Source organism: Anser anser, assembly GCF_964211835.1.
Source record: "Anser anser genome assembly, chromosome: 1".
Classification (NCBI taxonomy): domain Eukaryota; kingdom Metazoa; phylum Chordata; class Aves; order Anseriformes; family Anatidae; genus Anser; species Anser anser.
The window spans coordinates 159,343,270-159,364,403 of NC_139720.1; the positions used below are offsets into that span (position 1 = coordinate 159,343,270).

Consider the following 21,134-nt stretch of genomic DNA (forward strand, 5'->3'; position numbering starts at 1 on the left):
AGTCCGTGTTTACAGATAATACAAACAAAAATACTTACTGGAGCACGAACTTGCATCTTTCCTTTGTTGCAGATGAATACCTAGCTACTGAACTACAGTTATTTTTTCACATTGCTTCTGTCACAATGAATATTAAGTAGTTGTACAGAACAGAACAGCTGCAACAGGAAAGTTTAAGAGTTATATGCTGCAAAATAAGAAAATAACCCAGAAAGCAGCCCACTCCACTCAGTAATCTGTATTTTTAGACATTACATGAAAATATTGCACAAATAGCTACTATACACGTACTAAACTGCTATGCAGCTGATCTACAGTAAACCTTAGAATCCATATCACTATCTGCCATGCATGTGTCATTTATGCATGTGTTTTTCAATGCATGCGCTCAAAAGAGTGAACATAAAATATTCTCCTTTGCCACTCCAGAATCAGCAGACCTCTATCATGGCACTCCTCTAGCCTGCACAGACCTAAGTTCAAGCTTTTAATGCAAGCTGAAATTTGTTGATTTATTAAAAATTGACACTACTTATATGCATATTCTTTTAAGGATCAAAGTAAAGTTACCTATGTCTGCTGCTGAACTGTTTAATATCAGTAAAGGCTTGTTTCATTACCGCTTTTAAAATTACTATACCACCTACTTTATTCCACGAGATGGACGTACCTTTCTGCTTCATTACAGGGAAAAAAAAAAAAAGAGTGGAAAAAAAAAAAAGAAAAAAAGTAGAAAATCTTTTCATATTTTGCATGTCTGGCAGGAGGGAAGTAGCAGTAAACCAGGTTTCATTCACTTCAGGGTAAAAGCAATCACCTCTTAGTAGCTGATAGGCTGGAACCTTAAATATCAGCTTACTCCTCAACAACTTGCTCATGTTGCCAGACCTTAATCACACCCTTGAGCTACATTAGACCTGGCTGCTGTAAGATTTCAGAGAGCAGGGAAGTTCTGGGGGCTGTTACTTTGGTGCGTGTAATACACACACTGGCACAGCTCCAGACACCTCAGCATATGCATCTGAATACTTGCGGCCACGCTTTCAATACTGTCAAGGACGACAGAGGGCTCGGTTCAGTTGCTTCACCATAGGTTTCTAGTGGCATTCAACGTGCCCTAAGATATTCAGCAATAACTTTGGATTCTTTATCTCCACATGAGCCAAAATTCTCTTCCCAGCTTTCTCCTTGCTATTCAGATCTTTTCTGCAGATTTCCTGGGTTATTTCTCTTTTTATCACTCATCTACTTTCCAAAGTAAAGGTATAGTCATATACAAGAAAAACCCAATACTTGCCTTCTTGAATTTTGTAACAGTGTATTTTAATGTTTGTCTGATGAACTTCAATTTGATGCAAATCTGCCCTCCCTCACTTTTCCTTTTTTTCTATTTTGACGATCGTTTTCTAATTAAAAATAGCACTTAAAATACAATTATATTTACCTGATTAAGATGTAAAAACATTAATCTTTAAAAATTTCACCTAAATGCAGATTATTTTAGTTTTGGTGGGAAAGAGAACTGTTTTTACTTCTCACAAAGACTTTGAAAATGCAGTACATGATTCCATTTCTCCTAAGCATTATGCCAGGTTAACTGAGATGTAATTTGAAAAAAGAAATGGGGGTAAAGATAAGACTATATTTCAAAAACGACAAAATTCATTGAATTTCCTGTGTGGAACATGGAGTTCTTAATAACATAATTAATAACTGCACATATTTTGTAGCTCTATGCACAACAGTTTCACCATAAAAATAATAAATAATGAAATTATTTTGGGGGTACAAAGTTTTGAACAAATGACTGTTCATTCATATAAATATATTCCTATACTATATAGGAATATAGTATTCTAAATTTAAGTTCATCTTTATGGCTGAAGCAGTCCATCCCATTATGTTAGAGTACTTACCTTCTTGGAGAGAAATTAATGAACTCTTTTTTGTCAGATCATGAAGCAGGTTGAACAGTGTAGACTATCCTCCTGCCCCAAAGCATGATCAACCATATCTACTATATAATTCTTGGCACACACTGTCTTGTACAGCTTGTTTCTAAGACATCTGGACATTGAAATTCCCTACTAGTTTACTCAAATAATTTTAATGTTGTCATTGGAAAATATTTCCTCATATTGAACCTACATTTCCTTTGCTACAATATAAACCCCCCCTTTTTTTTTTTTAATCCACCCTGCATAACAAACTACAGATAACTACTTTCTTCTAGATAGTTATGACCCATATTTTTTAAAGAATAGTGTAGTTCTTCCCTAGGTCTCTCATTTTAAAGGAACCAGGGCCGTCCCTTTTTTAAGCTACATGTTTAGATTTCAGAGCACACTTTTGATCCCTTTTCTGGCCCATTTTCTTCTTCAAGTAAGCTATTCAAAACCAAACAGTCTTCCAGCTCAAGGTTTATCAGCACAAAACTGACAAGTTTCAGTTCACGAATCTTATCTGCTGTCTTTCTGTTTAAGAATCCTGAGACAATAGCTGTCTTCTCACAACAGCAAGAGATTGCTGACTTCTGTCAAGTTTTGATCCATCATTATTCCAAGAACTTTTCTTACAAAACAGATCCACAGAAAGTTATCCCCCATCCTGTTATTTCTTCCCCTGTTTCTTCATGATTAAAGGTAGCACCTGTATTTGCTCCTAACGAACACTGTTTTTCAGGCTTTGTTTCCAACTTCTCAATATTACTTCAACTTCTGTCTTCCAACAATACTTGACTGGCTGACAATTTATTTCATTTTCTTAACAGATACTAAACAGAAATATAACTTTTCCACTTGTACTTGAAAATCCTGGAAATCTAAATGGCTACAGAAAAATGCTGTCTTTGAAACAACACAACACAGTTGTCCTAAACCACCAATTTTATACTGTCTTCTCTTGAACTTCTATCTCCTTTCAATCTCCTACATTCTACCAGCAAATCAGCTTCCCAAAATTTTCAGAATAAGCAGTATGCAGGCATCCACAGTTACATGAAAATGCAAGCCACTGCACAGAAGGAAATGATGTTTTAAATTTGTACATCACTTGTCTTTTTTCTAATGCATAAGCACAGCGTAACGTATAAAAGTTTGAGATTAGCATATGTCTATACTGATCGCTTTGTTACGAAGATCTAAACCAAAATACCAGTTAGCTGGGTATTAATATATATATTATATATGTAAATATTATTATTATATATATACATAAAAATGTTATATATTATTATGTCAAAATCTTGGTATTTACCCAGCATTTGACTCTGAGAATTTAGCTGATATCCACGATGACAGGATTGCATAATTACCAGTCTATCTAAGTCAGCTTAACTGTAACCCGGGTATTACTGCAGCTAGTAAAAATAATTAAGTGATTGTAAGTAACCATAGCTTGAGACAAGAATCTGCAAGCCTAAGAGCACACCAGAAGAAATACAATTTTAAGAGAAGACTGACGTGGTAAAAACTGTTATTACAGAATCCCAGTGAATCCCTGTGTTTATAAACTTCAGGAATGCCTGTAGCAAAGCATACATGTATGCAAATAATAATCCAAAAGATAAGAATGAAATACAATGAAAGTAAATCCTTCCAGAATCATAAAAGACATTTTTATTATCTGCAATAAAGAAATAAAACTCAGGTTTAGTGCTTAAAAGTATTAATCTAAATATTGAGATTTCTGCACTTACAACAGCCCCTTAATGCTGTGCTTTACGTGTATATAGACATACTTGGTCCAATTCTAAGTTACAATAGTACACTGCTTATCCTGCTTTTGCATTATACAGAAAACAAAATACCACCTGAATAGATGATTTCTGAAGTTAATAAGGATTCTGTAACAACTTTGCACCCTAGACCAACCAGTGGGTATAATCATTGTCTTGCTATATTTACATTCTCTACTTTTATTTGAAAATTCATGACAGACTGGTGAAGTTGTCACTGACTGGAAGATGGGAAACAAAACCCCCCCGCTTAAAAAGGGAAAAAATGAAGGCCCAGGGAACTACAGGCCAGTCAGGCTCACCTCTGTGCCTGGAAAGATCATGGAGCAGATCCTTCTGGAAAGTACCCTTAGGCACATGGAAAATAAGAAGGTGATTGGTGACAGCCAATATAGCTGCACTAAGAGCAGATCATGCCTGGCAAATCTGGTGGCCTTCTACGACGGGGTTACAGCCTTGGTGGATGGCGGAAGAGCAACTGACATCATCTACCTGAACTTGTGCAAAGCATTTGACACTGTCCTGCATGATATCCTTGTCTCTGAATTAGATAGACATGGATTTGACGGATGGACCACTCGGTGGGTAAGGAATTGTCTGGATGGTTGCATTCAAAGAGTTGTGGTCAATGGCTCAACGTCCAGGTGGAGACCAGTGACGAGCAGTGTCCCTCAGGGGTCTGTATGGGGACTAGTACTGTTAAGTATTTCTATTAATGACATAAACAGTGGGATTGAGTGTGTCCTCAGCAAGTCTGCCAATGACACCAAGCTGTGTGGTGTCAGCAACACACTGGAGGGAAGGGATGCCATCCGGAGGGACCTGGACAGGCTTGAGAGGTGGGCCTGTGCAAACCTCATGAAGTTCAACAAGGCCAAGTGCAAGGAACTGCATCTGTGTCAGGACAATCTCAAAACATCACTATAGGCTGGGTGATAAGTGGATTGAAAGCAGCCCTGAGGAGAAGGACCTGGGGGTGCTGGTTGATGAAAAACTCAACATGAGCTGGCACTGTGTGTTTTCAGCCCAGAAAGCCAGACATGCCCTGGGCTGCATCAAAAGCAGCATGGCCAGCAGGTTAAGGGAGGTGATTCACCTCCTCTACTCTGCTCTTGTGAGAACCCACCTGGAGTACTACTTTCAGCTCTGGGGCCCCCAACATAAGAAGGGCATGGACCTGTTGGAGCAGGTGCAGAGGAGGTCCATGAAGATGATCAAAGGGCTGGAGCACCTCTCCTATGAAAAGAGGCTGAGGGAGTTGGGGCTGTTCAGACTAGAACTCTGGGGAGCTCTTAGAGTGGCATTTCAATACCTAAAGGGGCCTACAAGAAAGCTGAGGAGGAACTCTGTCAGGGAGTGTAGTGATAGGAAAAGGGGAATGTTTTTAAACTAAAAAAGGGTAGATTCAGATTAGATATTTAGAAGTTGTTTGCTCAGAGGGTGGTGAGGCACTGGAACAGGTTGCCCAGACAAGCAGTGGATGCCCCATCCCTGGAAGTGTTCAAGCCCAGGTTAGATGGGGACTTGAGCAAACTGGTCTGGTGGGAGCTGTCCTTGCCCATGGCAGGGGGGTTGAACTAGATGGTCTTTAAGGTCCTGTTCAACTCAAGGAATTCTGTGATTCTATTCCTCAGCCCAAGAGTTAATATTATCATAGCTATGGGGAAAGTTCCACAGGGTAAGAGAATGAGGTGCGTAACTCCAGTGAACGTGAGAGGTTTTTGAGACCCTTATCCCTCAGTACAACAACCGAGCGACAAGTAGGTCTCAGCCTGTCCACTTTCTTGACTTTTAATATAATCAGTTTCATTTATTTAATGGAAGTTGGGATTCACAGGTACTTGGATTTTAGCTTATTTTTATCACACTTAAAATACAAAGGATTACAGAGTAGAGAAAGGGAAAATGCTGGAACTTCAAAGCAGCTCTTTGCATTGCAAATTATACAGAGGGCAATCGTCATTTGAAACCTTAAGTGAGATACAGCAGATCCTGCTGAAATAGTTTTCTAATTTTCAAATAATTCTTCACAGAACTTCACAAATGGAAAACAATTGAAACAGTGCCACAGCAGGTACAGTATTACAAGGATGAACAAAATTTCATTATTTCTTATGGCTTAGCATGCTACCAGAGAAAGCAGCTCAGAACTTTTCAACACATTTTCTAGTTCACATAACTTACTTTAGCTACAGGCTACAACTTTATCATATTTAAATGTAGCAAGTGTACTGTGACCTCAAACAATCTGATATAAGTTTGATTTCATTTAATTCTGATCAAGCTTAAAGTCAACATTGATCTATTATGTACTAAAATTATACAGGGGAAAAAAAAAAGAAACTGGTTTGGGGCAAGGTGATTCGATATACTCCAGAACTTACATCACAAAAACTGTAGAGTTTTCCTGCATAGTAGTAAAAGTGTCAGGAAACACTGTAGTGAAAGAATGCCATTTATTACCTCTTTCTTAGAAAGGTATAGTTGCCAAGCCCGCCATTTTGGTGAAAGGCTGCCACATTCATTAACAATCCAAGGTTCCATTTTGTAAAATCAGTTTTACAATACTAGAGATCCCAAACACAGTAGCACATACCAAAGTCCATTTGCTTTCAGACTCTCCAATCTAATTATCTCCCAATTTCCTTTTCAACCAGACAAGCTGCTATGTCATATACTGCCACCTTCTAAAGAGTTACATGCTCTGTGTGAAAAAATAACAGTGACGCAAGATCTGCTATCCTTTGCCGGTAGCTCCATCCCACTCCAAATCACCAGCTTCCTAGATGACTGACTATTCAGTTCTTCTTCAAGTGGTTGGAGAGGAACTCCTGTGTTGTGATTTTTTTTCCCCCTACACATAACTTGGCACTGCACTGTGACTATACAAGGGTCATACATCCATGACATGGTATGGCTAGGGGGGTCAGTAGGAAGCCCTTTTCATGGGTATAGGACTTAAGTTCTTTCTAGTCATCCATACCCATCATTTTGGCTGCTTGTTTTTATTTCAAATGTTACTATGTGAGCACTGGTGTTATGTAATAAAGCATTTTATTACATGGCAGCTTGCATCACCTGTGATATGCCATCGCATATGAAAACTCTTCAGGTTTCTCTTTCACATTCACAATATTGCTCTGCATCATGTCTTACTGGACTCGGCTATAAGCATCATTTGGGGGAGAAGGTATTGCCCTCACCTCATTAAAGAAAGCCTGAAATACAGAGGATTTAAATGTTTTACTGCTTTCCCTTGTCAAAAACTGCAAATGGTGATTCTAGAGTAATTCAGAAATCATCCCTTAGAGGACTGAATGACACCCATTGAGGTTCACTAGCATTTAGATACCAGTATTTACTTATTTCAAACCAAGCTCGCACACATAATGTACTCTTATTAAACCCTTATCATGGTGAAATTCAAATGTGTTTTCCTCATGAGAATCAAAGGCTCTCAACCTCGTTAAGAACTACCTCAATGCTACATTTTTAACTTTCTCTCCCAAATCTTTTGAATTCTAGGATGGTTCAAATCTTGAAGAAGGTATTTTCACATGAGACAGGCAGGAAGCTTCAGCCTGATAGTTTATTGACAAGACTGTGCTGAAAACTCCATTTTAGTCTCAAACACCTATCCTGTTCTGCAAAGCCTATCTGGCCTGAAACAGGTCAGACATTTTTTTCCAGAACCTTTGCTTTGCTCACAGAATAAACATTTTTTTCTGCTACAGGTCACTAGTGAATTTTTTATTTTAACTGCAGTTCCCATCCTCTCATGAACGTATTGTAATGCCAAATAGTAAAGAGACTGTAAAATAAGAAAACCAGATACAAATTATATTGGTAGAAAGCATTTCATAAATTTGCACTTCGATCTTTATGGTAATAGAAAGGTTATTCCTAGTAATGTTAAAGGAAGCTACAGGCTGGTTCCACTTTAGTGTTATATATCTGATTCCTGAAATCTAATTCACAAATCTGTGTCCAATATTCCTGTTTCTTTTACAAGAAACAAAAGGTAAGTATCACAATAGCACTGTCATGATTATAAGCAATAGTAAGGCTAGCCAGTGAGAAACTAATAGTGATGGTTGAAATCATTCTTCTGAAGTCCCAAAGTGCAGTACCGCTTATTCAACCACTCTTTAAGCAAAATAGATAAGCAAAACTGCGTAAGGTGACTGATTGCTGAGTCTTTCCCTGCCTAGGCCACATCCATGTCACTTCCAACCTTAACCAAGCAACAACCTCTCCAGCAGGTCCCAGGCTCTGACAGGGGACACACAGCATCCTCTGCCCTGCGCCAGTGGTAGCTGACCCTGCAGGTGTGAACACTTCCAGGCAGGGAGCCAGACAACCACTTCTGCCTCCTCCCTTCTGTGTTAGATATCTCCACCCAGCTCTCCCTGGAACAATGCCAAAATATTTTGAGAGGAACGGTTTGTGCCAAGATATCCTCTCAAAAGACAGTATGAGCAATGTCAGGTTTAAACCTCTCGACACTACAACAGCTCAGCAGGCCTAGCTATCACACATCTATGTTTCCTCTTAGATGTTCATGTTAAGGAGGCACTTCGGTGAACTGTCTTCACACGAGTACAGATACTTCGAACTAAATATAAAAAATAGAAAATAATAAAAAATAAAAATCTGCCAGCCCAAGACTCATCCCAGAGGAAACTTCTGGCCAAGTGCTACACAGACTGTCTGGAAACCATGGGTCCTACAAGCACCGCTTCCAAGCAGGACAGTCACAAGCCAGACCATGCCAGCTGACCTCTGGTGGCCCTCTGTCTTCCTTCATCTGGAGGTATCAACAAGAGTCAGTGTGAACTTTGTGTAGTACCTAAGAACTCTGCTGAAGAAGTATATATATATATAGGTCTACAGCATATAAAATAAAGGTTAAAAAAGCAATTATGTGGTTTTATGGTTTCCCCTAGAATGGAGATGGCATTGCAGTACCTGCACAGCACTCACAGTCCTTTTCTTACTTGTTATTAAGACAACAAATGCTAAAAATGCAAAGATGTGCAAGAATGCTATCCTACCTAACATAACTGTCTTGAAACACTGTTAGCGTGCAGCCTAAGTTTTGTAGTCACCTTCCCCAAGGGAAGAATGATTTCTTGCTCTCCACAAAATATCTCCCACTTAATACATTAATATCTAGGCTGGCATATATTACCTTTTTTAACTTCACTCTCTCTTATCCTTCTGTTCCCTCATCACTCTTCAAAGGTATTAACAAGAATCAAGATGTAGAGTGAAAAAGCAGACGTACATTTTAAAATGCCCTGAAATGTAAGGAAAAACCATAACAGTACTTGCTAAGAAGCAGTACACAAGTGGTACAATTTACATCATTTAACCCGATGTGTTTTAAAAAGCCTGGATGGAATTTTTGCAACATTTGAAAATTGTCAATAGAAGGCAATACTTACACAATATAGTACCACAGGATTTAAAGAAACAATAGAAGGTGGCATAGACATATCATATACAGGTATTTTTACTCTCATATGAAGAAACATGCACACACAGTTAACAGATAGACACGGATGCTTTATGAGCAAACACAGTGATCCTAAAGTACTTATTGATCCTTTAGTACTTAGTACGTCTGGACTTCATTTAATGCATACAGAAAACACGCCTCTGAAGATCTCCAAAGGCAGACACAGGTGACTTACTTTAACTACTTCTCACTACTGAATATGTATGAAACTGAAAGAAAACATTACCTATTTGTTTCACTTGGAGCCTTTGTTTCACTTGGCTCTTGCAGGCCAAGGCATCCAACCTCAACAAACACAGGCAGGTAACTGTGGTGAAGTCCATGACACCTGCTCCCATCTGCACACACCCCAACAACCCCCTTCACACTTTCTGCCTAACTGCTGAGATGCCTGACCAATTGCCAAAGTAGCAGGAAAGTTTGGTGAAGATTTCACTTTGAGGTAATCTCACTTCCAGCTGCACAGCCCAGCCTGAAAAAAAGGTAAGGGGAATGCCTCAAGGTGTGATCTTTCTCCAGGTGGTGAATGCTGAGACAAAGGCACCGGGAAGGGCCTTCAGGAGGTCTCCAGTCCAAACTCCTGCTCAAAGCGGGTTAAAATCTGAACTCAGACCAGGTTGTTCAGGATTTTGTCCAGACAGAAATATGTCTATGTTCCTAGAGTTCAAAACCCAAAAAACATCAGCAACATCATTTCATGGTTTCTGAATCTGAAACCATACAGCTTGAATTTCAGTTAGCAATGGCAGCAATTCTTCAGTTCTTCAAAAATGAATAGTATATACAACTTCATGTTTTCCCACAAATTACTACTTCCAGGGCAAAGAAGGTTTTATACCTCAGCAACTCTGGAATCTACAGAATATTCTCTCTAATTATACTTCCTTGCATAGATGGAAATATAAGACAAAAGTACTAAATCATATAATTTAAAATATTTGAAGTATGTAACATATACAAAATATATACTTCATAGTATATGCATTGAAAAATATTAGTTTAAAAGCAAATAATGAAAAAAATCTAGTAGGATTAGTACTGAGTGGTTAGGCTACATACTTCGGAAAGGCGGCTTGGGTTCCTGCTACAAGCACTGCTCATGTGTTTTTCACCAAAAGATGAAAAAATGTAATCCTCAAGAGGTGCTCAAACCATCCCTCTAGTGGGAGGATGAATCATCACTAGCGCTTCTTGAATCCCTTTCTACGCTGTAAAATGGCATTAGTGGGAGAATTTGAAAGTGCATTTGCTCCCTATTAGCCTCTAAATTGGTGATTAGGGCACCTTCCTGAACTTGCAGGGGTTACAATTAAAATCTTTATAGGCCAAAAAGAGCCTAGAAGCCACATCCTGAATAATTGCTAAGATTGTACATGAGGGAAATACCTCATCATCATTTCTCCTCAAAGGCATGCATACTCCTGACTTTCAGAGAGAGCTCAACTACAGCGGTAGGTATATGCTCTGCATGCAGTCTGAAAATATGCAACAGACTGAACCTCTCAGGATGTAAAAGCAACAGAAAAGTCAGTTTCTGGGTCCTGATTTCACTTAACATCACTTTAATTTCACTTAAATCCAATTCCTGTCAAGACTGAGAAATTCTGGGATTGCACAAGTATATAATCTAGGAGTGTAAAGGTGGTTTTTGTTTTTGTTTGGTTGGTTGGTTTTTTGTTTTGTTTTGTTGTCCTACGGCTGAGGGAAGGCAGGAGGTGTTAAAGTCCCACAGTAGAAAGCACAGCCCTCACTTAAGGAAAGTACTGCTGGTTCCTCAGCTCTACAGAGTCTACAGCCTCAGATCAGCAAAGCAACACAGCATGTTGCAAAAAAAGAAGGCTAATTTACACAAGCTGGAAGGGAGAATGAAGGCAGATTACAGGGAGGCAGAGCTTTCTTTGTGCACTTTACCAATGATCTCCTGACCATGACACACACTGACAGCTGTGTCATCCAGGCTAAATGGCAATGCTTCCAGAAGGCAGACAACAACTTGGTCTTAGCATTAGACAGAAGCTAAACTTCAAAAGAGGGAAGGCCTTAGGAGCTCAGAGTCAATTTTGTGGCCCATTTTATGAGCACTTGTTTTCAATCTGCTAATCATTTTAGATTCAAAGGTTAAAAACAAGAGCCACCAGAGGGACAACTTCCTAAACCTGTATATCTTACCCTATTCACCCAAGTGGCCATAAGTGCATATTAAGGCTGTTAAGTACACATTAATAAACAAATGACAGGACTGTAGGGCTTTGTCCTTAATACGTGTGAACCCTATTTCACTTTCCATCACATACAACCATACATTGCCACTATTACTCACATATTCCCAGTTCCTGATGAATTTCCGCATTAATTGATGCCGTATAAATTCAGAGTAAAATGAATAGAATGCAGGAAAATTTCTTAAAGGTAATCCCACCAACAGCTCAAACAGCTTATAATTCAAGAGATAGTTTCCTATCATGCATTGAAACAAATGAAATTCACCAGACTCAATTTCATTTCAACCAATTCAATTGAAATTCAATTCAATTTGAAATTCAAATTTTATTTATTTTTATCATTTTTTTAAAGAAATTCAAGAACCTACATAACTGGAACAAAATTTGATCCCAGAAACGTACCTCAGGAAAAAAACACCCAAGTATTTCCATTAAAACAAGACAATGTGGTGAGCAGAAACAGAACAACAAAATCTGTTTCGTAGCACATTAGGCAATAGTTTTGCCAAATTAATTAAATTATCATCCAAATTAAGGAGGTCTAGGAGGAAAGCCAAGACAGTGGTTTATAAGCTTAATCAAATCATCTTTTTAAAACTGCTTCTTTTTTTTTTCAAATCTTATTTTTCAAAAGTCACTAGTTCCAAAAGCAATGCAGTTGCTTATCACCTACATGATTCAATGCTCCTTCTGCAGGGAAAAGAGAAACGAAAAAATAACAGGTAACTTTTATTATACACCTAAACTAATCAAAGATTAAAATCAAGAAAAGTATGAACAGGTTTGAAGACAAAAAGCAGAAAGCCTTACCTTGAAATGCAGCTGCATTACGAGATATTAAAAATTTTAATGTAGCACTTGATGTTTGAAGCACTTGCTGTATATCTTGCTTTGCTGCGGTCTGATATCTTTCTTCCATCTTTTTGTTGCAGCATGTTGGATTTTTTGAAGTACAAACCTGGAGATCAACCCCTAGAGAAAGAAATAATTACAATGATTACAACGAAACAGAGGTACACAATATATGAAGGCACAGAAAACTTTTTTTGTTTTTAGCACAGGTATATATACTTATATATATATAAAAGAAATACCCAGAGCTTTAAAGACATCAGATCTTGTTAAACAAAAATTAGATGGGGGTAGTAACCAAAATGCTGTGGGAAGAATACACTTATTACAGTTAATTAGTGTCATATAACAGCATTTCCTTGACACTGCAATCTTATTTCAGCTTGAATATTACTAGCTAATATTGGTCAAACACATTGGATATGCGCTGTATATCACCTAGAATACTGATCTGCTGGGCTAGCTCATGTCTGGCATTCTTGTTCTCCTATGAAACTTGGGCTGGAAAGAGCTAACTACTGCCAAATATTACAGACACGACAGCAGAAAGCCCATTCCTGATATGAACATGCTCATATTAACTTTTATATGGAGCAGTCCTAAATTCCAATCTAATCTCTCTTACTGGTTTTCTCTGATGTCTAACATTCCCATGTAACTGTCATGCCAATTCACTACTTCACTACTGGGATGGGAAAAGTTTATAGAAATGAACATCTTTTCAAGTTGTTGGCACACTGAAATTCAAGAGGGGGAATTCGGTACTGTTCTGACAGCTGTTTCATTTTTATTTTTTTAATAACTGGAGATATTCAAGCATGAAAACACCTTATTTGCCCTCTTTGTTATCATGTGGCATTAAAATGTTTTACATTTTATCAAAAAAAAGTTTTCTAAAATAAAAAAACAAACATTCCATGAAAGACGAAAGATGTGAGAATTTAAATGACATTAACACAAAAATTGTACTGTTCAATTCAGACTCTGTTCTGATACACTGTTTCACTGACAGGAATCACATTTTTATCTGCTCTGTGGGCTGAATCGTAATTCAGTGGTTGTGTATATATACCTAATTCTTTCTTCATAATAAGTAGAAAGGGAAGATCATGATGGGAATAAAAAAGCAAGACATTCTAAAATGAAAACTTAAATCTGTGTCATCCTTGACTCTATACTCACTTTCAGTTCTTACACTACCTCCCTGAAGCTAACCTTTTTATGTTAGGAGGGTGCCCTAACATTCCTTTTAAATCATACTTCTTTTTTCCTCCATATTTTCTCTGAAAACTCATTCAGAAGTAGTATGAATGTAGTTATGGGGAAAGGGAGGCCTTACACGTTTGTACCCTCAATACTCCATTAGTTATTTAAGTTAGGTGGTTTTAAATAACATATTCCAAAAAGCTTTAAAAAAAAAAACTAAAAAAAAAAAAACACCAAACTACTGATCAGAGTACTCTTGGAGAATGACAAAATGTTTAAATTCATTATATCCAATGTATGTCCCTTTATGCATGTGCTGGTTGAAGACATCTTAATGAAGAGATTCCTGGTCCTGGAACTTCACTTCAGCTACACAGTGGGAAAAATGTTATTTACAGGCAGCAACGCCAAGCCTGAAACAGGAACCCACTGCATCATATTCAGGCAAGTAGAAAAGATTCAGAAGATTCCTTAAAAATCACATTTAGAAAAGCATGAGGCCAGAATGAAAAAGGTAAGTAATATAGACCATTCAAAAGTTGTGTTCATCTAAGACTCTAGATAAAACTTGTCTCTACAATACTACACAGAGGTAATTTAATTCCCTTGAAAAATATAGCATATGACAGATAATATGGTCTCTGATTTGCTCAACATTTCCTTCTGGCATTGGTGGTTTCCATCGTCACAATTCCCTTGTTCCTCCATCCCAAAGCAGGTATGAAAGAAAGATACATTTCAACCTACAGTGTTAAATACTACATAATTTCTCTTCATTTTTAAAGAATCTTTTTTTTTCTTCATGCACATTTTCAGGCAAAACGAATTGATTGCAGTGAAGAGTGCTGTTCAGGAATTGATAACACTGCTTCATATCTATGAAGACAACTGTTTGACTTCATATACATGACGAATGTTTGACCCCACATACACAGGAACATTTCACCACCCATGTTAAGAATGTGTGCCTTGAAATAAATCCATTTCACAGACATGAGCAGGAGTAAATCTCATTATGTTAAGGGAAGAGCAGTAGATACTTTTACGAAATCCTGCTACCATACAGAATTCAGAAATCTGAGATTGCCTTCATGGAAGCATGCAAAAGCAAGAATGTGACCTCTGGATATGAAAATGAACTCAGGCGAGTGATATCCCTGTAAATCTCTTTGAAGTGGTTCTTGGCAGAAGCGTAACACAGCGATTGGCACACCTACGTGCCACAGTCCAGGAAGCTGAACCCAACAGAAAGATAAAACTTTATTCAAATGCAGCCACAAATCACTGAACTTCTGCAACTATTAAGAAATTATATTTCTTAAGTGTTCTAGTAATGCTACAAGATACCTTTTTCATCATACTACTGGATATTTTTGAAAGCTGTTTACCCTTATCGTTTATTTAAACGTGATTTCCATGTTCTTCAGTATTCAAATTTTTACAGCTTACGAACTAATTTCTCCTGGCAAGCTGCCTTTGGATGTACACATCCCATCCCCAGACATTCCAATTCAGCAGAAAAATGAAAATAAAACTGCAAAATTAAAGGTGGTCTATTACATTATCTATTAGATACTTTTGCATTTGTTATGCACGCCAAAGAAAATAGCATCAGAGCCAGCTTCTCCCTCTCCTTCATCTCCAATGCTTCCCCAAGCCTTGGAGAAGTCTTCTGACCCTACTGACTCCAACCTCCCAACCCATACTGAACCTCCAAACCAAGTCCCCTAAACTGCTGACCACCTTCAACTTCCCACAGCATTCCCACATTCCCAGTCCTAGGCAGCACCCCCAAATACAGAGACTCCTCTCATCCCATTTTGCCTTGCAAAGACAAGGGCACACCAAATCGCAGCCCAAGATGCAACAAAGCAGGCGTAGGAATTGCTGCTTCACAAAAGAGCAATATAATGCCAATTCATTGCTCTGGGTAAGGGCCCCTCTGCAGAGGGCAATTGCTATAGAGCAGCTGAAACACAATGAGCAGAAAGAGAAGGAGCAGCAGGGGGGATGAACCAGGTCATGGTACCGCAAGCACATACTTCAGATGCTTAAGGCTGGCCACACCTAGCATTTAAAACAGGCAAAGCTGGAACCTGAACTTCATGAAAGTCTGTTCTTCTACAACCTATGCTGAAACTTATGACACTTGTTTAAAAGTACTGTGTTGTTTTTTTTTGGTTTGTTTGTTTTTTTTGTATCAGTGCAGTGGTCATTTCGCTTGAGTAAAGTTTGGTCCTGTACAGAGAGAGCACGTTACTCCACAGAATGGGTCAAGAGGACAGATTAATGACTCAAATCAAAAAATATAAGGATTTAAACTATGTTAATGCACTCTGTTCCAGGGGTGAGTTACACCACATGTATATAAAACACTTATCATTTCAGGTGCAATATCTCATATGCAGAACATGTCCAAGCTGACATTGTCTAAGGGATTAAAGCACTGCAAGCTTCTATTAAAACTTTTTAAATCCTCTTGCTTATGATCAGATACATTTGCGGTCATAAGGAATACTAATTAATTTAAATATTAGCTGCATTAAATGAGAATTTTAAAATAACATACTGTTAAAGCAGCAAGAGGCAAACTGGACTAATATACCACCCACCTACATGTAAATTAAAGGAATGATAATAAGCCTGCAGCAACATTTACTCATCATACCAGAAAGGTCTATTCACAGGTACAACACGCAGTTCTCTCTCTGTTATTTTTTTTTATTCTTTTCGAGTTTATCACACAGAGAATATCACAGTACAGGGCAAGCCAAGGTACAGTCGGTAGTATGCCAGCAGCAATACATCTACAAACATCAAGAGAAAAAATGTTTATACTGATAGCAATATTCACAGTATTGCATTACAACAGCCTTTTTTTTTCCCCTCTCTCTTTTTTGGTTACTGAATATTATCTACTGCTTGTAACAAAAATCAACTCACTGCTGTTAAAAAGGCAGGCAGCTACCTAGTCATGTAACTGACACTGGAAAAGAGAGGAACCATGTTATTAAGTTGTTTGGACACATTTCAATGCCATAGCAATTTCAGACTTACTATATTCTTTATGCCCCTACATGTGTTCTTTAAGTTCTTTACTGAAAAGGAAAGGGTTTATTTATATTTTCTTATTTAAAAATGGATTCTGAACTCAAATGGTTGTTGTCTGTTTTTATTATTATTATTTGTGCACAGATTTTCTCCTTCCTAACCTTCAAATAAACCAGCAGGGAGCTCAAAAGGAAAGAATTAGTCCTATAGTCAAACCTGATCTACTGGGCTTTGTCTATTGGTCTTACACTGACATAGCAGGCAGTTTTACAATTCTTTGCAGTACTTGTTCTTTCTTAGAACCACATTCCTGCTTTTTCAGGGAAGTCTCCTACCTTCATAAAGAAGCTTCCAGCCAGCATGACTTCAGAAGAGAAATGGAGGGGAGGCCACTGATAATAATACAAATCTAAGACAGAGTGCTTTTTAACCCAGATGCATGAATAAGATGTCCTCAAGAAATAGAAGTTTAAAAGTTAGACAAGAATACATCATTTTATCTAATCAGACTAACATATGGATTAGATTACGAACTCTTATGTTGCTGAAACCTCTCTGGCTATTAGAAATTGTACTACGTGATGTGTGTTAAATTCATGTCTGACCTTGCCCAAAGCCCGTCTCTGTCCAGAATCACGCTCAGCACCTACTGACACAGAAGCTGAACTGGAACAGCACAGAGCTTGGATTTCTCCCAAAGCTGCAGCAGTTTTATAGGGACAAAAACATTGTGAAATTAAAAAATTATTTCATTTCTAGTTATCCAGAAGATAACCCAATGCTCCTACACTATTCTGAAGAGTCTCTCCACTCTTCCTGCAGTTTGCTCCTCCAGTTTACCATTAGCTCACGACGACTTTAGCTTCCAAACCAGCACGCCTCTGACTTCCAGTTTCACAAAGCAGCCTGATCCATTCATCTTTTACCTCTCTTTCATAAATACTTAATATCATTATATATCTATATTAAAAGAAATGTTTTCTATTATAATTCTCAGTATTTTTAATGTTTCTTGATTTCACACTTTTTAAGGTCAATATGCTTAACTATCCTTTTTTCTTCTTGACCTAATCTCATTTGATGTATGAGCCCAAAAAATCGTTAAGATTAAGAAACGCAACAGTTGCTTGAACTAGAATTAAATCACCAAGAGGTTTTATCTAGATTAATCTATTATTAATCTAGATTAATTTTACTAAGTATTGTCTACATCAGGATTTCCCTGCAGAGAACTTGATGACAAAGAAAAGGTGCGACAGAACTAAGCAGTGTCACACTGAAGACTCACATACTCCACTATGCTTTTTGCAACTTGCTTTTGTGCAGTGAAACATCAGATATAAACATTGTCCTGAGATGAATTCAGACACAAAAGTCTGCATTCTATATGCAGCACATTTTGAAGGCCACAAACAACTAAAACAATCACACATAGTTATAAAAGCAGAAAAATTTTGAGGGTTAGACTGTTAATTCGCAGGTGTAATGTAAGTATACATTTCAAGCCTGCCTTTCAGGGCTAGATTAGCTGGTTTAGAATAGTTGAAGCGAAAAGCATTAAGAATCAGAGGGATAATTAAAATACTAAAAATCAGACACCTCTACATTATCATCAACAAGAATTTAGAATTTCTAGTTAGACATTCCCCAGCAGCACCTAAACAGAGAATAATCAGTCTTTACTGACTAGTTTTGAACTTGGTCTCTGCTCTTAAATATTAGTCTGAAATACCAAGTGCATCTTTTTTAGAGTGTCACAAGACTATTTTCACTGTATTTAAAGTATCACAAGCAATTATTCTGAATTTCTTTATGACATTGATTACTTAATTGAAGAAGCACAGTTGGTAAGTGCCTAGAGTAAAGCTGATCCAAATGGGGCACAGAAAATTGTTTTATCCTGCTTTTACTTCTTCTTTTTTCTTTTCATGGATGACATCTGTAAATGTCTTCTTGTACTGTTTTTTGTTGTTGTTGTTGTTGTGTTTGTGTGTGTGTGTATGTAAATATGGTGGGGAGCAGGGAGAAGAATCAGCTATGAGTGGTGGGAGGAAGAGCTGCAGCTAGCTAAATTGCTTCAACCATGACTGAAGAGCTAGAATACAATTTTTGGCTTGCAACCCCTAGGGAAAAGGATGGCAGCAGCTACAAGGCAAGAATGACAAAGCAACCAAAAACCCAATTAATGAAGCAACCCGTCAAAGCATGCAGAACGCTCGCTTGAAACTGGTAATTCACAAACTTGCATGTTCCCACCGCTGCTTCGTTTTCCTGCTCTGAGCTGCGTGCAGAAGGGCAGCGCGCTGACAGAGAGAACTCCTCAGTTTTAACCTCGGCAGTGCCACAGGGGTGGTGTTTTAAGCCTTGGCCACGGGGCTGCAGGGCAGCAGGCACTGGGTGAAGGGAACTGCGTGGTCCAGCTCCACGAAGACTTGAGGACTCTCACACATTCCAGTTTAGCTGTTATTGCAGCGAAGATCGATTCACTGATATTAAAATAGGGAAAGGGCTATGGTCGTTCAGTTTCTAGCATCGATTAAAGCCTGTGATGATTAAACACACACATAGACACCATGTTTTTTTCCCTGAAACCCTTCCCTGAGAATTTAAAATTTCAAACACTGTACCCTCTTGGATGGCTCTAGGCTCTAAATTTCCTGAAGAGCAATTCTTGTCCTTTTTGACATTCATTTGAGAACACATTTATCACAGTGCTTTAACGCAATTCTGTTTCTAGTCCAGAATAAAAAGAGGGGGGAAAAGAAAAAAAAAGAATGCCATGTTTTCCTGATGCTATCCTCAGGTCTAACATACAACACTTTGTTTTACTAGCAACATACAGGCATCACATTTTACAGAACCAAACTGCAGTCACTAATAAACTTCAGAAGATTTTTTTTTCTTTTAATTAGAAGATTCCTTGAAACTACAATCTTTCTTTAGTTTTACATAGAAGAGAACAAGCAAAGAACAACTTCAGCAGCTCAATTTATGCATTTTATGATTACTTAAAGCTGATTTCATTTATTCTTCTTCACATAATCCACTTATTAATTTAAATATGCAATAAACTATTCATGTTTCCTACAGTTATTTCAAATATTCCTGATCTAAAGAAGGTCTGATAGTTCAGTATTTGACTTTCCAAGGCCAGAAGTATTCAACTAGGTTTGGAAATCCTGCTTTCTACGACACAACATAATCTTTATAATTTATACTGCTCCAGACAATACTGCAGTGGATAAATACTAAACTCTTCAATAAACTTATTTCACAGTCTGCATACCAAAACATTCAAGAACTAAAAATCTCTCTGAAAAGTCTAAAAAAGGAAAACTAGACATAGCAAGCTTCTCTTATATCACTGTAGTCTTACAATTCTCTGATGGGTGACTTATTAGAAAGACATTTTAAAATATTGTACATTACAGAAGTCTCTCCGGTAGAGCTCCTCAATCTTCAGATTTCAACACAGCTCGTATATGGGCCCAAATGCCAGCAGGGGGCTTACAGTTGTTCCCAGTGAGGGAATACAGCTGTGGTGGGTTTAGAGAGGCTTTTTGCTTTTTTTTTTTTGTCATTTGTTTTTCTTTATAAAGTGCTTAAACAGACAGGAAAGGAAAGGAAAAAGGAAAGGAAAGGAAAAGGAAAGGAAAGGAAAAAGGAGAAAGGAAAGGAAAGGAAAGGAAAGGAAAGGAAAGGAAAGGAAAGGAAAGGAAGGAAAGGAAAGGAAAGGAAAGGAAAGGAAAGGAAAGGAAAGGAAAGGAAAGGAAAGGAAAGGAAAGGAAAGGAAAGGAAAGGAAAGGAAAGGAAAGGAAAGGAAAGGAAAGGAAAGGAAAGGAAAGGAAAGGAAAGGAAGGAAAGGAAAGGAAAGGAAAGGAAAGGAAAGGAAAGGAAAGGAAAGGAAAGGAAAGGAAAGGAAAGGAAAGGAAAGGAAAGGAAAGGAAAGGAAAGGAAAGGAAAGGAAAGGAAAGGAAAGGAAAGGAAAGGAAAGGAAAGGAAAGGAAAGGAAAGGAAAGGAAAGGAAAGGAAAGGAAAGGAAAGGAAAGGAAAGGAAAGGAAAGGAAAGGAAAGGAAAGGAAAGGAAAGGAAAGGAAAGGAAAGGAAAGGAAAGGAAAGGAAGGAAAGGAAAGGAAAGGAAAGGAAAGGAAAGGAAGAAGGAAAGAAAGGAAAGAAAGGAAAGGAAAGGAAAGGAAAGGAAAGGAAAGGAAAGGAAAGGAAGGAAGGAAAGGAAAGAAAGGAAAGGAAAGGAAAGGAAAGGAAAGGAAAGGAAAGGAAAGGAAAGGAAAGGAAAGGAAAGGAAGGAAAGGAAAGGAAAGGAAAGGAAAGGAAAGGAAAGGAAAGGAAAGGAAAGGAAAGGAAGGAAAGGAAAGGAAAGGAAAGGAAAGGAAAGGAAAGGAAGGAAAGGAAAGGAAAGGAAAGGAAGGAAAGGAAAGGAAAGGAAAGGAAAGGAAGAAGGAAAGGAAAGGAAAGGAAGGAAAAGGAAAGGAAAGGAAAAGGAAAGGAAAGGAAGGAAAGGAAAGGAAACAAGAAGGTAAGAAAAAAG

The 21,134-nt window shown here is 37.9% G+C and overlaps 1 protein-coding gene and 1 long non-coding RNA gene across 43 annotated transcripts in view; both read right to left on the bottom strand.

The window, feature by feature from the left end:
• The window catches only part of LOC310900052, a 46,074-nt gene extending 37,115 nt beyond the window's left edge, over positions 1-8,959 (bottom strand). Inside the window, exon 1 of the long non-coding RNA XR_014584799.1 lies at positions 8,928-8,959. This is a non-coding gene — a long non-coding RNA (uncharacterized lncRNA). The remainder of the gene's footprint in view (positions 1-8,927) is intronic.
• Positions 1-21,134, bottom strand: part of GPC5 (glypican 5) — a 778,624-nt gene that overhangs the window by 723,260 nt on the left and 34,230 nt on the right. For 40 of the 42 annotated variants that reach the window (XR_014584732.1, XR_014584733.1, XR_014584734.1 and 37 more), the window contains one exon: positions 12,290-12,451. Coding sequence is in view for 37 of the 42 variants with exons in the window: in XM_083837015.1 (XP_083693141.1) it covers positions 12,290-12,451 (162 nt within the window). In the remaining 5 variants the exon portion in view is untranslated. The other 2 variants (XM_083836988.1, XM_083836991.1) reach the window with 2 other exon arrangements.